Source organism: Colletotrichum gloeosporioides, assembly GCF_011800055.1.
Source record: "Colletotrichum gloeosporioides strain Lc1 chromosome Unknown consensus_16, whole genome shotgun sequence".
Taxonomy (NCBI): domain Eukaryota; kingdom Fungi; phylum Ascomycota; class Sordariomycetes; order Glomerellales; family Glomerellaceae; genus Colletotrichum; species Colletotrichum gloeosporioides.
In genome coordinates, this window is record NW_025544661.1 from 804,125 (window position 1) to 822,046 (window position 17,922).

The following is a 17,922-nucleotide window of genomic DNA, read 5'->3' on the forward strand; positions in this document are numbered from 1 at the left end:
CCTACTTTATATAGTAAAATATTAAAATAAAATAACTAAGTAATAAACTTAACTATAAAAAACTTAGACCTTTTAAAATCTTATAAGTTATCTTACTAGTTAATTATAAACTTAAATTCTTAGAAACTATAAAGTATTACTTAGTATTCTATATTTTACTTTTTAAGCTAATATTATAAGGATTATAAATAAATAACCTTATTATTATAGAAAATAATAAACTAAAATATAAAGTAGAAAAGTTACTTAACTACTAGTATAGAGATAATAAATAGGAATACCTTATTAAATAGAAAAACTATAGATATAAAGATAATATATAGGAACCTAATAATAACTTACTTAACTATTAAAATAAGATTAATAAGTATATTAGAACACTTAATTATATTAATCTTAAGGATAGACTAAGTCTACTTATAACTTTAGAAGAATTTAAGAAATATATAAAATATACTAATAAAAAAGAAAGATAAATATAAGAAGAAATATAATAGAAATAAAAAGAAGCTAAGAAATAAAGAATATAACTCCTATTAGTATAAGTATAACTAAGAGGATACCTTAAACTAATATAATAAGAAAATATATCTATTTAACTAAAAACACTAGAATATAACTAAAACTTCCCTAATAAGAAATTTAAAGTATTAGGATTCTAATTAAGAATTAAATCTAAGTTTAGTACTCTAAAGCTATTTATAGACTAAACTTCTAATATAGAAAACTTTATAGAAGAAACTTTAGACACTTCACCTTCCTCTATAACTACTAATATCTCCTTATAACTCTTCTTAAAAACTATTCTCTTTACTTTATAAATATAATCTAACTTTATAAGTACTTTATTTATTTCAGCTTATACTTTTTATAGTACCTCTATTCTCTTTTAAAATAACTCCTTAGTTTCCTCTTCTTTATTATTTAGATAATAAAACTCTACTATTAATTGCTCTACTATAACTAGTTAGCTAAAAAAAAAAAACTAGAATAAATACTACTTTATATTAATAGATTATATTATTAGAAGTATTATAGGAATAATAAGTACTACTAATAGTAATATACTCCCTATAAACTAGTAACCCTAATAATATTTTATAATAGAGCCCTTTTAAATAATAGTAATAATAAGGTATAACTTTAAAACTATTCTTAGTAATATTAAGAGAATAATAATAGTAATAAAGCGTAGAAACTATAAGATTCTTAATAATATAACCTAATATAGTATTAGTATTATAAGTAATAATAGGAAGTATAATTAATAGATCCCTAACTTAAGACTAATAACTTACTTATATTAAGCTTTAAGGATAAAACCTTTAGAGAGGGGACCTAATATTATAACCTATTATATATAAATAATAGTTAACTAACCTACTTAAGTAATAAGTAGCTAGGATAGGATATTTATACTATAGGATTATAGGAATAATAAGAACTTACTTAGATAATAGAAGAACTATAGTATAAGTTATATAATAATAAGATAAAACTAAGTAGATAGTATAGATTACTAAGTACTTAGTAAGGACTACTAAGTACTTACTTATAATTACTAAGTACTTATTAGTATTTAGTTAGGAATTAATAAAGTTAAATAAAAGAACTATTTAAGACTTATATATAATATAACCTTAAGTTTAGTTTATAATTAGACTTCTATAGCTCTTTAGTAATTAACTTAATATTTATCCTTATAAATACTCTTAGCTTACTTTTACTATAAATTACTTATTAAGTTTAAAACTAATTACCTTAGTCTCTAAAAGACCTAATCTATTATAGTTTATAACCTATAACTCAGACCACAACCTCAGTGTACTATTATAATATATTAATCCCTAGCTTCTATTAGCAGACCCTACTATCAGATAGCTGACCGTAACATCAGCTGGTCTCATGACTTAACAGGAGGATGTTATTCCAAGACTTCCCCACCAGTATGCTTCAAGATCACAAACCAAACCGGAGACAACTTCCTCATCACGCTAGCTACAGGCGCGACGCGGAACTTGGCACAGCACGATAAACTTTAACGATACTTCCCGCTTTTCAACAGAGCCTGGTGCCTCCAAGAGCGGCTTCTATCTCGCCGGGTCATTCACTGCAACTACGGAGAGCTTGCATTCGACTGCGGGAAGGGGTACACATGCGAGTGCGGTGGTAAACAGCACTATGATTGGGACAACGTCGTTGGTCTTTCTGGCACATACACCCCGCTGCGTTCGAGGTCGAAGTATGTGTCATTGCTGAACAACCGCACGACCACATCATCATCAGCTCTCAACCCAGAGAACGGAAAGATTGACCCTTACGAAAGGTGGCATCGAGTGGTTGGCGAATATACCTGTCTTAATCTCACCAAGACCTCAGATATGTTGCCTGCACTCTCTGGTCTGGCCCGTGAGATGGCTGAAATCACCCAAGACACCTTTCTTGCAGGGCTTTGGAGAAACAATCTGGAGCAAGACTTGATGTGGCATGTGTCGGCCGTGGCTAATTGGCGGGAACAACGCGAAACGATTTTGCGTCGGAAGTGGATCGCGCCGTCTTGGTCGTGGGCTTCGACGGGGAGTGGATGCAAAGTCGAATATCCCATCTTCAATGGAGCCGAAATTCTCGATTACAAGACTACCGGAATTTCGAAGACAGCAAAAGTCACTTGCACACCGCGAGGCCCTGATCCAACTGGCGCAGTGTCGTACGGCCGCCTTGTGGTAAATGCATGTCGGATGCCTGTCTTCATTCAGAAGCCTTGTTCACGGTGGGACGTTAAGAGACGCTGGACGAACCGCGTCTACGGGAAATTTCTTCTCTACGCTCGTGAAAACAATCGGGAATGGCAACAGGATTGCGTTCCCCCTAATGGAGAACCTCCGCCTGAGTTCGGCCCCTCAAAAGCGTCTCTATGGGTCGACCCGACAGTCGTAAAGCTAGAGAAGAGTTACATCTGCAGAGGAAGTAATGGCCAGCATTACAACTCTGGGTTCTGTTACCACTGCGCTTTTCTTCCAGCAGCACTTTTGTATATCAGGGGAATGAGGACAGACAAGAGTCAACTGACTTTGACTAGAACGCGAGACTTTTTCATGGTGGTGACTCAAGACCCCGAAAGCTCTGAGGGCGCATACATACGGGTTGGAACGCTGGAAGTCATTTGCGCGGATCAGTCGGAAAGGGACCACTGGTTTGAAAGCGTCTGGAAGTCTAACATGCTATCCAAGACAAAAATAACCATTCTGTGATGCAGATCTCTGTTCTTGGTTTGGATGTGAGAGAAGATGAGACCTTGTCGTTGAAGGTCGTTAGGTAGTTTACAAAGGCGATGTCTGTCTCCCACGGGATCTATGCTCTCGGTGATTTTATGTTACAAATTGCAAACCCGCACCTTCATTGACTTTCACAAGCGAAAGTCAAGTTAAGGGTGCTGACCTGACTCGAAATTGGGCTCTTGCAGCAGGTCCAACATGGCCTGGTTGCTGTACAAGAAGTCCTCCAGCTGGGCCGCATTCGTCATCCACATCATTGGGTTTCCAGGCTTCATCAGCCCCTCATCCATGGCGTCCCCTCCCATACCCGACATCACAGTGCCCCCCGCCATCTGAGATGGCTGGCTCGCATTTTGAGAAAAGTCCATCTGATGTTGATGTTGTTGGTGCTGCTGTTGTTGCTGAACCTGCTGATTTCCGCCATTGCCCCCTTTTGCAGGGAATCCAAGGGCAGCAAGGTAAGCATCCATCTCGGCGCTCGCCTGTGTCTGTTGCGCCTGTGGCGTGGACGTTCGGAATTCAACAAACCGGAGAGCGACGCTGTAGAGCACCTGGAATAGGCGATGCATCTTGTGCGCCGCGTCAGAGAGAGTGTTTGCTTCCTGAAGGAAGAGGATGAAGCCATGTAGACGAGCCAAGTCTTGCTGATCTTGCGTCTCGATAACTTGGCAGAAGAGAACGATGAAGGGTATGAATGGTGCGAACATGATAGTCCTGCAATAGTGTCAGCAGCGGTCCGTAGTAGTTCAAGATTAAGAAGCTAACCAGTGGATGTAAGTCGCAAAGTAGACATCATGAGACTTCCGCATGACCGAAACACACTCTTGATGTTTCTCAAGAGCTGCTCTAGCGGCCTTTATGCACTCAGGGCTGAAAGTCGTGGGAGAACCTTCAGCGCGTGGCGCAGCTCTGTATACCATTGTCAACATTGACAGGCGAAGAACCGAGTCTGATATGAGACAGAAATCGACAAAAGCCCCTTCCACCATTTCTCGGGCCCTGTCACCCCATTTGGCCTGCTATGAGAGTCAGTGTTGTCCAGCTTCAGTAATATGTCTAAATACTCACATTCGCCTCTTGTGTCCGCGTTTCTACGTCATGGAGCATGGAGACAAGCTCATGCACGCGAGTCTGGCGGACATGGTAAGGCTGTGCCATGGAGTCTGGGCTGTACAACATCTCATAGATCTTTCCCTGGCACTTGGCGGTGTGGATCCATAGGACGTAGTACGGTAGTAGAGGGTCCTCCAAGGGATCCTCTAATGAGGGCTCTGGCATGGTGATGTGCCAGTCGGGGATTGTTGACGCACGACCCAAGCGAAGTGATAGGCTCTTGTCGATATAGTAGACGTTCCAGAAGAGGAATTGGTGCCAGTGCATGCCGCGAACCCTGGGTTTTCCGTCATCTTTTGTGTTCTTGAGGCATTCCACTCTGTGGTAGCCCAAAGTCTGACATAATTCTGAGGCTTTTGATGCCAGCGTCCATGCGAGTGATGGTTTTGAAATCTCGACAGCGTGGAATGTCTGGCGTAGTTAGCAATTGCGCCCGGAAAGAAAAACCTCTTTTGACTCACTCCGAACAGAAGAGCTACAATCACGTCGGCAGATGCTGGCAAGTGAAGTGGGAGGTTTGACAAGCTGGTCTCCAAATTTGTCCTACACATTCTTGCGTACTCTTGGTACTCTTTCTTATCTTCTGGTGAGATTTGTGCAGCGTAGTCGGTGAAAAGTGAGTAGAGACCGCCGTTGACAGTGATGAAGTCGTATTCGGAGTGGTTTTCTGAGAAGTAGACATTAAGACAGAGGTCTGGAAATCGGCGGGTTGGCAGGAAGTCGTAGATCCATGCCATTCCAGAAAGTCGTTGGCCTTCGCCTCGCATGAGTCAATTCCTCGTTGAACATACGTCGGGAAGGAGACTTACTCTTTGCAACGCGAATGGTGTTCACAGCTTTCTGAATGGGTGGCAACTCAAGACCCTGAATGCGTTGCCTTTGTACCGGCTTTGCATGAGGATAGGTCATCTCTCCCGCAACTGGCTGCTGCTTGAGAGCTGTGACGATTTGAGATAGCGCTTCCAGCGTCTCTCCCAGGTCGAGGCTTGAATCCTGCAGTGACTTGGTGCTCACCACTTTCTGAAGGAACTCCGTCGCGAATACCGAGTGGGCCGCCAGAGATGATTCTCCTTCAACGACCGCGCTGGACTCTTCGTCCGCCTGGAGAGCGTGGCTCGATGGCGTATTTGTTGATGTAGGAGGCCCATCTTGGGAAAATAGTGACATCCCCTCCGTAGGGGGTGTTCCCAAGACTCCGCCTGACCTATCACTGCTGGTAGTTCCAGCCGAGGGGTTGACCTTCATATCATGAAGGAGCCTGATAACCGTCTCAAGTCGACGGTCAATCTGGTCGATCTTCCTTTCACTGTAGCACGCAAGTTATCATCATGTGCATCACAGTACCACGTTCACAAAAAAGCAAGCTCAGAGTAGATTTCGCTTTGCCGAAGGTGAGATGTTCGTTGTTGCAGGCGGGATCGACTTACTATTGTGGGGTGATGAGGATTCTAGTCCTTTTTTCCTTAGGCTTATTGTCTGCATGGGTACACTCGATCTTGGCATGAGTGCAATAAGAACAAGGTGATTCTCTATTGCATCGGATCTATGCATGAAATAAGGTAAGCATTCGTTCTTGAGTGACCGGTTGGTGCTGTCAAGTCTGACGTGATGCCAAGCAATGATGCACATCGTCGTTTCTGGGCATGTGGGCTGGTCCAAGACATCAGCTGTTTGTATATCAACTCACTTTTCTTGCTCTACAAGCGTCGCACTAGACTCTAAATCAGCCCTTCATCTTCATGAACAAACCAGCAAACACGTACTGCTCTGCGAATAGTGACTTGTTGATTAGCTGAGGTCGGCTCAGGCGCCTCTTCGGGGCCATCGTCTGGGGCATCTTCATGACCACTGGCGTCCAGTTGGCTGTCGTCCATGCTGTAATCCTTCGTGTCTTGCTTCCTCAGGGGCGTGTAATAGTGGCACTCGATCAGTGGGGGTCGCCAATCGGAGGATTGCCAGTCAATATGAATGTCGCGTACCGTGGGAGCCGATTCGAATCCGCAAGACTGGAAGCAACCTGCGTTTTGTCTTCGGGGGAGGAGAGGTCGGGGCCCGAAATATGAGAAGGCAGCACAGTTTGTGTCTTCGACCGTTCTAGGAAGCATCTGTCCATATGTCGTTATTTTAGTTTTATTTCTTTTGCGCGCTGGGTTTCGGAGGCCGCGCGACCCGTTTCTGTCCGCGGCGCCCCAGTACGGGATACATTGCCCAGATTGGGGAATTAATGGGGCTCTTAGCATCCCAGCTGCACAAATGATCCTTGCATCGTTGCATATTCTGACATAAGTTCTGAGATTTTCGTCAAAGCGCTAAAATCGTCGATATTTTTGCGCACGTTTTTACACTCATTCGAGTTAGCAATTTGTCTCTTATTCGTTCTAGCCTGTAAAACTGCTCGAAACCCAGGCCTCGTGTTCGGCAGTGAGTCACGATGGCTCTTCTATCAACAAAATGGTTTGCATTCTATGTACACAGCCGGCTGTCCTCCGATCCTGCCAATGTTCTCTAAGCGAATTGACAAGACAGCTGCTGAGGAGTTGCAGTAACTCCCATGGCACGCAGGGAGTTGAGAGCATACTCGCAGTGGGTTGGCGAAGTGAAGTGGATCTGGTCGTGGAAGAGGTACTTGCGGGCCGAGTACTGGCAGTTAGGCGAAGTGTAGTCGGGGTTGGGTGGGCTAGATATTGTGAAAACGTTAGCCGATGTTTCAATGACGAATCTTCCAGTATGAAGACTCGGTGCCGTAGTTTGAGATGCAATCGACATGTCGCAAAATTTGGAAACTTACACAAACTCGCCAATAGGCCCAACATCGGCGCAGTATCCGGAACGGTCCAGGTATCCTGCGGTAGGTCCAGTCCTCAATGCACCGCTCTTGATGTCACGGAGAGTCTGAGTGAAGTCCGGAGAGAAGATGGTGATCTGTCCACGGTACTTGGTGTTGTTGTTGAGCTCGTTGATCAGAGCTACGACAGCCGTCTGGTAGTTGCGGGCAAAGTCGGCAACCTTGGCAATGTCGGTTGCACCGCGGCTCTGGATGAGGGGAATGAGCTCCGCAGGCAGGACAGAGAGGAAGATGAAGTTGCGGGCACCAGCGTTGTAGATCTTCAAGTTCCATTAGCGGTCAATGCAATTCGGTTACCTTAATGGAATTGCTTACCTGGTCGAACTTCGTGCGAATTGTGCCAATCAGGTTGGTGATGAGCTGAGGCTGGTTGGTGGTGTTGTATGTGTTGAGCACATCGTTTCCGGTGTTGGAACCAAGGAAAATGAACAGGGAGTCTCTGGATGAGGCATTACCTGCCAGACGAGCTGCTGAGAAGACGTTGGCGATGTTGGTGATCTGGTCGTTCCAGTTGATAATAGGGTTGAAGCCTAGGACCGAAGTAGGCGTGGCATAACGGCTGTCGGTGACGGCGCCGGGGAAAGCGAATTTGTTGAGGTTGACGTTGTTAGCTCCGCGCGCGTTGACGATGTAGTTGATGTGGTTGGGTCCATTGGCAGTTGTGCTGTAGCTCCTGAAGCACAACTCCGTCAATATAAGTACTTGCTCCTGTTTCAGTCTTAAACTTACAGCGGGCCGGAGCCAATGTAATCAATGGACGCTCCAGCAGTCCAGATGTTGCGAATTGTGTTGAACCCTCCCCAGTTTGCCCCTTGTGCGTCGGCTCCGCCGGCGAGCAACGCGGCACACAACGCAAGTGACGTGTAACACTTGGCCAACATTGTGTATATTTAAGGCGTTTCGAAAGCTAAATCAAGGAATTAAGAAATATGTGACTGTGAGCTTAGCCTGAGAACTTGATCGGAATACTGCTGGTGATTTGATGGGGGAAAAGATCTGGATTCAGCTGGAGACAAGAGATCTTTATAAACATCACCGAGTGCATCATTTGAGAGCTTGCGGGCACAGCAGTCTAGATTGGACCCAAGTCTAGACCATGATCCTGCATGTCGGGTTCATGTTGTCATCAGACTCTGTGCCTCAAAACGGGCGCGGGTATTCTTGGATGTGCACCGCATATTGCACCTCTCACCCAGACAACAAGATTACTTTCTGCCCACGACACGAAAACCAACCCAAAAATGCAACTGCCTTTAGCTTGCCGTATGCTCCTCCTGGGTCGCGCAAGACCGTCCGAGAATCTTAGTCTCCTGGTAGCTCGTGTGGGGTGGTTGGCCCGGGCTTCTAAAAGACGGGACGGAGGGGCGAGCAGAAGCGGCCGTCCGAACCAGCTTCAACTTCAAATTTAGACAAAGCATAATGCTGTTCGCCCGTCCGAAGTTTTCTATCCCGTAATTCGCGTCATTGTACATTATATTCAGATGACATAGCCTCCCTGATGCAGGGGGGGGAACTAACCATTCAATTCCAGTGACACTCTGGCAGTCATCGGGTGACTTCTTGGTATCTTTCAGTGATGAGAAAATCCCAGAGTACTAACCAGAAACTGTGAATTCGGCTTTTTGTTATTTTCGAAGCACTGGTTGAAGTCCCAAACTTGCTGCCTTCCACGTGCGCGACGTCGGTGCGCGGTGCGGGATGTCAACAATGAGCTCGGATCAAAGCAGAGCCTCTTGCGCGACCGAATAGTTTGCCTAATTCCTTCGCGGACTTTGATATATATCCGAGCAACAGCGGAATCTTGAGGTGTTGGGAAATATTCCCCGACACAGCAATGACACTGGCATGCAACTTTGATGCAGTTGGCGATGCTTGGCTCCAACCGTAGGATGCTGTTTGGCCCAGCGATGATATCATTTGAATTAGGCTACAATCAACTTTTAATCTGAGTACGTTGGAGTCTTCGACAAGTTGGATGCAAGTTTATGAGCTGAGCTTCTATATCACAATAAGCCACTTGCAGTCACCGGACAACGGCATCCCTCGGCTTCATAGCACTTGCTCCTCTGGGAGAGATCTGAAGCCATACTCGTCAACGGGAACCTCATTAGCTGGCGGCCCCCATTTCACCGCAAGCGCCATCAATCCTGACCACGAAAGGCAGAACACGAAGATGTTTAACATCCAGACTCCCCAGGCCGTCTCTGGGTGAAACAGGTGAGGCATGCCTGGTGCCAAACGCTGCGCTTTGTCAACCGTCGGCCGCATCTTCTGCTCATATTGGTCAAAGGCGGCTTGCAAGTCGTTCGGGAATTGTGTGATAGCGCCCGCCAAGTTGTAGGCGCCGTTCAGTGCCAGGGTCGTTCCCATGCCTGACAACGGACTCGCGCAGTATCCTGCATCTCCCAGGAGAACAACTCTGCCTTTGCTCCACTTGTCCATCTTGATCTGGCTGATGGTGTCATAGTAGAAATCATCAGTCGCCATCATTTCCTTGATAATCCGATCAGTCTCCCATCCCAGACCCTCAAAATATTCCTTCAGGATCGCTTTTTGCGCTGCAGTGCTTCCCCCTTTTCTCTCTGCGGCTACCCGAAGTCTGTCATCTTGGTCGTTGACAATGGCCATGAAGACCGTCGTACGGTCGTTCAAACCCGATGGACGGATCATGATTCCACGGCGGCCTTCGGCATGGAACCACCGGCGCCATTCCGAATCTGTGGGGCCGCGCGGCATGCTGAAGAAGCCGCCGTACATGCCGAGCCTCTTCATCCTCTCCTCCTCACCTTCTTGTCCCCAAGCCAGTTTTCGGGTGCCACTTTGGAGACCGTCAGCCCCAACAACAATGTCGTAAGTCCCTCTTTCGCCACTCTTTGCAAAGTGGGCATGGACTTTGTCGCCATCTTGTTCCAGCTGATCCAGGTAGTCCCCGAAGATGTATTCAATCCCGGCCCCACCTTCATCTTGCACCGCCTTGCTAACCTGTCGACTCTTCTTGTACAACAAATCTGCCATCCGGCCTCTCAAAATCTCGATGTCGCTTGTGGGAGTTTGCGTTCTACCACTCTTGTCGGCACCGAAAGAGGCCCATATGTGGTCATTTTTATCGACGAAATGTACGCCTTCTTCGCCTGTGGTGGCACCGCGTATGGCGGCTTTAAGTCCGAGCTTACGAATGATGGTCACACCCGCACCTCGAACATCAATGTTCTGGCCCTGAGGACGGAAAACTGGTGCTCTCTCCAAGATCGTGATGCGAGGTTTCTCAGACGCCGGTGTCTCGGTGAGTAAGAGAAAAGTGGCGAGAGTCGGCCCGGCGATGCTACAGCCGACGATGAGAATATTCAGGGGTGCCATGATAGTGTGGGTCAGGCAGTTGCTCCTCTGTAAAGCTGGGTACGAATACTAGATTTTTGATGGCTGACTTCGATGCCACGAAAAGGACTCACGCAGACAGTAAAATATCCATTTCAATGCCAACATCTCATCAGGCAAAGGACAGCTTTCACACGAAAATGTAATGCGTCATAAGGCTGGAATCCTTTCAACACGGCAACTTTCTGCCGCATGCTGACATGGCTTACATTCTTATCCCAAACACTGTAACTGCAAAACGCGTAGCTACTCGTGCTTCGCCCGTCAATGTTAGTTGTCGCGCCCGTTTGCATGGCGATCGCTCTGGTGCGCTAACACATCGGTTTTAGTTACATGTCCCCTCAAGATCGCTGAAGCCCCTGTATGTCAGCACTTACAGCGTTTTCGACCGATGCCGCCCAACGCGGTGCATCGGACTGGGGTCATGCCTCGCTGGACATTGTGTGCAGATGAAACTGAATTACTTTTATCATGGAATTGCAAATGCAGGTGCTTGAAAAAGCAGGTGTATCTTTAAGAACTCGAGGCTCGTGTTCTCCTACAGTATCTCAATCACTACCTAAGAAATGTTCTTCGACGGTCAGTCTTGGGCGACCTTGATCGCAACCTTCCCCACAAAGCCCTGCCTGAACAGAGCTTTGTAGGCCTTCTTTGCATCTTTCCATCCAAACACCTCAGCGACCGGCGGCTTCATGTTGTTCTTCTCGACGAAGGCACTCATCTCCTGGAACATCCCCAGACTCCCAAACATTAGGCCTCGGACTGCGAACTAAGTCAGTCGGTGTTGCACTAAGGATTGCTCTAAACCTACTTGTCTTCGCGCCAAAAACAAGATCGGGTATCAGATCATGTTTTTCGGAGCCGGACAGGAACCCGATGGCCGAAACTAGACCATCTTGACGAAGCGCACGAAGAGATTCGGCGATGGTCGCGGCTCCTACGACGTCAACGACGTGGTTAGCTCCTCGTCCTTGCGTGACTTTGAGAACGTCTTTGCTCCAGTTGCGGTTGTTTTTGTAATTGAAGACATGCGTCGCCCCGAGTTCGCGAAGGAGATCAAGTTTGTCCTCTGATGTTGAGAAGGCGATGGTCACCGCCCCAACTGCTGCAGCAATCTCGAACCTGTCAGTGTCTCTGACCACCAGATACAAGCAACCTGAGCACAACTCACCTGAAGCACTGCGATACTAACACCACCGGTGCCCTGAATGACCACAACGTCTCCCTTCTTCAGATACTGAGGGCCCCCAAAGAGCGTATTCCAGGCGGTGACGTACGGTCCACTGAGGGATGCGGCCTCTTCGAAATTGAGATTCGATGGCATCGGCGCAAGCGCGTCTTCGTCGAACACAGAATACTGTTGCAATACTCCGTCCATGTCGCCTGATCCGCCGCCAACTTTGTTGTTGAAAGTTGCAGCAGTCTGACCAGCTTTCCAGGTTGAGTTGGTTGCGTTGATGACTTTGTCACCGGGCCTCCATCGCGACGACTTGGAGTTGACCTCAACAACGATACTAGCGCTATCGCTCAGGGGTACAAGACCTTCCACAGGTAGGCTTCGAATTACCTATGCTATAGATACCCACAGGTAGCTATATAAATAGGTTAGGTTATAAATAGACTTAGGCTATAGGTAGATAGGTTTACTAGGTATATAGGTAGATATAAATATAAGTATAGGTAGAGATTCTATTTATATTTATAGGGTTATAAGTAATACTATACCTCCTAAAATTATAATATATTATAATAACTATTATAATAATCTTATATAAAATTTTATTTTAGTAGTATAAGTCTATAAATAGAAGCTTAACTACTATATATCTTTAAAATATATTATATATAATCTCTACTATTTAGTTTTATATTCTTATTACTAAATTCTTTAGATTTTTAATTTAATTAAGTTATTTCTTATTCTATAGTTCTAAAGTTACTATTTCCTATTTATATTATTTAATACTTAGGGATTCTTTACTCTAAATTTATATTATCTAGCTATATATCTAATAGTTTCTTATACTTACTATTATTCTTCTATATTATTTTAAAAAAACCTTCTTATTTAATATTAAGGATATTATTACTATTTCTTTTATTAAAAAGTTCTTTAGTTATAAAACTATTTTTTATATTTCTATTAATTATATTATTATTACTAAAGATTTCCTATAAAGTATAATTTCTACTAAAAAAGGCTTAAATCTTATTATAAGGGCTAATATTCTACTTATCTCTATTACTTTACTCTTTATTCTAATAATTACTAATTACTTTAGATATATTATTATTATTAAGTAATTTTTAGTTATTATTAGTATAACTAATCTTCTCTTTATCTATATTACTTAGCTTTTTATTCCCTTAATTTTTATTCCTTTAAGCTTTATTCCCTTAAACTTTATTCCTTTAAACTTTATTCTTTTAAACTTTATTCCCTTAAGCTTTATTCTTTTAAACTTTATTCTATTAGTTATTAGTTCCCTCTAAAGTATTAATATTATTTTTAATTTAAGGAGTAGTATTTCTATTTATAGTAATTTTAGAGGAAATAATTATATTAGTAATATTAAGGTTATTCTAAGTATCTTAGTAGGTATTAAGAGATAATAATTAAAACTAACTAAGATATTTTAATATAGTAATATCTAAAAGTATATTTAATTTATAGTTATTTAGAATAGAGATATTATTTTCTTAATTAATTTTAGTTCTCTTTTTTATTTTAAGTATACTTATAGACCTCTTTTACTTTATAAGAGTCTTCTTAATAATAATACCTTTCTTAGTTTTAGGAATAGTTTTATTACTCTTAAGTTTATATTAAATAGTTAAGTTTAGTTTTAAGGTTATATATAGATAATTTTAGAACTAAGTTTTATTAATAGCTCTCTAATAATAGTTAATATATATAGTATATTCTAAAATAATATAAGTAAAGTAAAATAATAAAATAGAAATAAAATAAAGTACTTTCTTATATATTACCTAACTATAAAATACCTATTCTTTAGGATAATATATAAATCTTCTTAACTAAAATAAGATTTTTAGTATTAATAGTAACTTAGTAGGTATAGATAGCTACCTATATATATATTAAAAAATATTAGTAAAGAATTTAGAAAAGGAAATAAAAATATATTATTAAATATAGAAACTAAGAGGGCTTTAGAACTCTTTTATAATACTTTAAGAGTAAAAGCTTAAATATAGTTAAGTATAATAGAGTAAACCTTATAGTATTTAAGTATAATCTTCTTAATAAGATTCTTAAAAAATATTTTTAGAATTAAAGGCCTATATAAGGCTTAGATATAGTGTATTTCTTAAAGAGTATAGTCTTTAAAATATTAGTATTATAATAATTTTTAAGAATTATAATAATTTTTAAGAATTATAATAATTTAACTTATATCTAAGTTTATATTTATAAGTTAGTATTTACTATTTAATTATATAGGATAGCTTCTTTATAATAGTTTTATAAGTAGTTTTAGGAGTAGTCTTATTAGTAATCTTATTAGTAGTCTTATTAGTAGTTTTACTAGTAGTCTTAGGAGTAGTCTTATAAGTAGTCTACTTAAGTATATTTCTAGTATTACTTATACTACTATTATATTAGTATATAGGTATTATAGATTTATATTTATAAGAAATTAACTTTTAAGAAAGGATAAAGATATTAAGATAAAAATACTTATATAGATAGAAGAATAAATTATATAAAGTTATAGTAGTAATATATTTATAGAGAGAAGAAAAAAAATAACTTTAGTTAGTTAGTAGATTTAAAAAGAGGGGTTATATATATTAATTATATTATATCTAGGATTTAGTAGGTATAATATACCTCTATTACTATAGTAATAGTAACCTTTATTTTAAAATAATTATATAACTTATATAAGTAGTTTATATAGCTATATTATAGAAATTTTAAATCTACCCTAATAGAATTAATCTTACCTCTTATAACTAATAAAATAAAACTATTATAAGTATAATTTTAAATATCTTAAATTATTTATACTAAATCTCTCTAATCTATCTATTAAGGTATACCTATAGATATATCCCTACTACTATATATTTATAGTTTATACCTATAAAGTTATTATAATAATCTATAGTATTATTATAATAATTATTTCTATAAGTTACCCTATTAGCTTTAGTATAAGAGAGAAGTAGAAGGTTATAGGGGATTATTTTATTAATCCTTATATTATAAAGGTATAAAAATATATTAATAATATAACTAATATTAAAGCTAAGTTTTACTAGCTAAAGTAGTAGCTAAATATTAGAATAATATATATAAAGAAAATAATAATCTAAGAGTATTTANGATTAGAATTCCCTAAATAAGGTATAATAAAATACTATAATTAAAGAAATAAAAATATAAATATATTAGAATATATAAATTATATTTTTAAAAGGTTTAGAAATTTATTAATAAGAATTTAGAATAGATAGAGGATATTATTTATTTTAATTTAATCTTTATTTTATTTTACTTATTCTAATTATATTATTACTACTTATATATTTAGCTATTAGTATAGTAAAAAATATACTAAAGAAATATAGATAACCTACTTTAAGACTTAGATTTATAATATAGCTATTTTTAAATAATCCTCAGTAAATACTATAAGAACTTAGTTATTACTCCTATAATTCTTTAATTAGTCTATCTATATTTAACATCTAAGTATAGAGAACCTATTAATACTATATTTAAGCTTAAGATATCCTTAAAGATAATTATAGTTTAAATTAGGAAGATATTCTTCTATATAAACTAATTAAGTTTAAATAAGATCTCTTAGTTAAGATTATAATTAATTTAAATTTTAAGAATAAAGATAGAGGTAGATAAGAGGTAGAAAGTAAATAATTTTAATATAAAATAAAGGTTATCCTTAAAGTTATTAAGTATATAAGTTTTTCTAAATATTACTAAAGAGTTCTTATTTATTCTTTCCTAGTAAACTACTATTATTAGATATTAATAATTTTATATAATATAGTTTATAACTTTAGACTTATTTTAGCTAAAGTTATTATATTTCTATTAGTTCTCTTAAGAAATAGAGAAGATTTTTAGGGATATTAGTATTATAAAAATAAGAGAAAGATATAAAGGTATTTAGGGGCTATAGGCTATAGTTAGGTCAAACTGATAGAAGAAGTACCTATAAGGTAGGTATAGTATTACTACGCTACTTTTGTTTACTTCTTCTAAGATCTTCTTTTCTAACTCTTTAGTGAGTACTTGCTAAGTCCTCGTTATAGAGGGTTCTATACCTTATCTCTATAGGGTTCTCTGTCCTTTTAGCTTAGTTTAGCTAAACTATCCCTAAGCCCTTTTAGCCTAAGTAGCTAGACCTTTATAATTATCCCCCTTCTAATTATAGTAATCCCTATTATAGAATAAGACTAGTAGTAGGCGAGAACCTCTATTATCTATAATAAGCTTTTTTATAGTTATTATTATTATTATAAGTTATCTCTATTATTTATATAGTAGTTATCTATTATATATTCGCTAAGGCTTCTTTATCCTTTAGTATTATTATTATCTACTAAATAGGATTTTATTAAGGGTCTCTCTTATTTCTTAAAAAAAGAAATTATCTTTAGTAGGTTTTATATTCTTTACTTATAGATGTTTTATTCTTTAATTAGTAAGCCTTTTCTAAATAATAGCCTTATAATAACTTTATTTTTTTATCCTATTTATCTCCCTTCTAAAATAAGTATATTATAAGGCTATTTAGAACGTTAAATAGTAACTACTATTATTAATTTACTATATTTACCTTCTCACCTTTAGTAGTACTTACTATAGTAAATAACTACTATTCTTTCTATTTGAAATTATAGTTACTTCCCTAACTATTTAATAATACTTTATATCTATTTATAAAGTAGTACCTTTTTTCCCACTTAAGGTTAGTTTTTTTCTTCCTCTTTATTATATTATATTATAATAACTTTTATATTTCATAAGGTTTTATTAAACCTTTATAAAGCCTTCCCCTTCTAATACTACTTTTATATCTAATTATTATAAATACTAAGACCTTAATTACCTGTATTTTAGTGTTATATAAGCCTAATAACTTAGTAAAGAATAGTAGTACCTATTAGTATAACTAATTAGGTAGTAGTAAGCCTTATATCTCTTATACCTTATAGCTCTATTAGACTACTAGAGTAATATATACCTATACTAATATAGGTGATACTACCTATTAGATATATTATTTATATAGTGTTAAGTATTATAAGGTAAGTATTTAGTAACCCTTTACTAAAGTATTAGACTAACTATTAGTATAACTAGATCTCTAACTACTTAGTTAATAGTATTTAAATCTTTTAGAACTAAGTGAAATGCTATACTACTTAGATTAAAGCTAGTAAGTATTATTAGTATAAGATCTACTATATATATACTATAATTATAAATAGTTAGGTGTTTCTCTTATTGCTCTATAAGTAATTAGTAAACTCTATTAAGCTTTAGCCTAACTCTAAGTAGTATAATAACTAACTACTATAGATAAATACTAAGGAGACTGCTACTAACTATACCTAAGTATATCTTAAGATCTAGCTTAAGGTATATAATCCCTTAAATTAAGTTTTTCTTTAATAGCTAATAGTTTCTTTATAAAATACTTACTAAAAAAAAGATAAAAACTTTATTAAGTAGACTTATCTTCAGCTTAAGAATACCTTACCTTAGTACCTCTAAAATAAAAGTTATATCTTTAATTAAGCTTAGTTCCTTAATAAGCTTAATAATATCCTAGAGAAGTATCTCTTAAGTAATAACCCTTATATATCTAGTTTACTTACTTAGGATCCCTCTAAGGTTTAAGCTTCTTAAATACTTTATAATTCTTATAAGTATACCTTAGTTATAATCCTTAAATATATTAGCTTTAGCCTTACTTCCTAATTTAATACTTATAAGGATATTAGTACCTCCTCTATAAATATTTATAAGAATTTTATTAGCTTTAGGGAGGAGGATAAGTTATTAGAAGGTAAGAGTAGTAATAGTAAGAACGATATAGATATTAGTCCTAATAGTAATAGTACTAGTAAGGATTTAAGTGACTTAGAGGATAATTTTTAGTAGTTTTCAGTAGATCTTTAGTAAGTATATAGTAGCTTTTCTTTAGAGTTCTTAGTTAGATACCTCTAGGTTTATATATTACTTTAAGAGTAGTTTTCTTTAGAGTTTTTCTATAGTTAATTAACTTTTCCTTATTTCTCTATACTACTTAT

At 38.1% G+C, this 17,922-nt stretch overlaps 3 protein-coding genes and 1 pseudogene across 4 annotated transcripts in view; 1 reads left to right on the forward strand and 3 right to left on the reverse strand.

Moving 5' to 3' along the window:
- Positions 1-3,251, forward strand: part of GCG54_00012971 — a 10,389-nt pseudogene extending 7,138 nt beyond the window's left edge. Inside the window, exon 2 of the mRNA in view lies at positions 2,005-3,251. Within this exon, the coding sequence occupies positions 2,005-3,251 (1,247 nt within the window). The remainder of the gene's footprint in view (positions 1-2,004) is intronic.
- A 173-nt stretch (positions 3,252-3,424) lies between these two features.
- GCG54_00012972 (uncharacterized protein) lies at positions 3,425-8,114 on the reverse strand (the record flags this gene model as incomplete). Its single annotated transcript, XM_045412835.1, has 11 exons — positions 3,425-3,989; positions 4,041-4,294; positions 4,344-4,799; positions 4,850-5,142; positions 5,198-5,694; positions 5,816-5,931; positions 6,152-6,493; positions 6,936-7,065; positions 7,177-7,493; positions 7,549-7,897; positions 7,963-8,114. The coding sequence occupies 11 exons, from the start codon at positions 8,112-8,114 to the stop codon at positions 3,425-3,427; spliced, it is 3,471 nt and encodes a 1,156-aa protein (XP_045268841.1).
- A 1,168-nt stretch (positions 8,115-9,282) lies between these two features.
- GCG54_00012973 (uncharacterized protein) lies at positions 9,283-10,590 on the reverse strand (the record flags this gene model as incomplete). Its single annotated transcript, XM_045412836.1, has 1 exon — positions 9,283-10,590. The coding sequence occupies one exon, from the start codon at positions 10,588-10,590 to the stop codon at positions 9,283-9,285; it is 1,308 nt and encodes a 435-aa protein (XP_045268842.1).
- Positions 10,591-11,188: 598 nt separating this feature from the next.
- GCG54_00012974 (Zinc-type alcohol dehydrogenase-like protein) lies at positions 11,189-12,175 on the reverse strand (the record flags this gene model as incomplete). Its single annotated transcript, XM_045412837.1, has 3 exons — positions 11,189-11,370; positions 11,420-11,723; positions 11,780-12,175. Coding segments are annotated over 3 exons (882 nt in total), but the record flags the coding sequence as incomplete, so codon positions are not given.
- Positions 12,176-17,922: the final 5,747 nt, after the last annotated feature.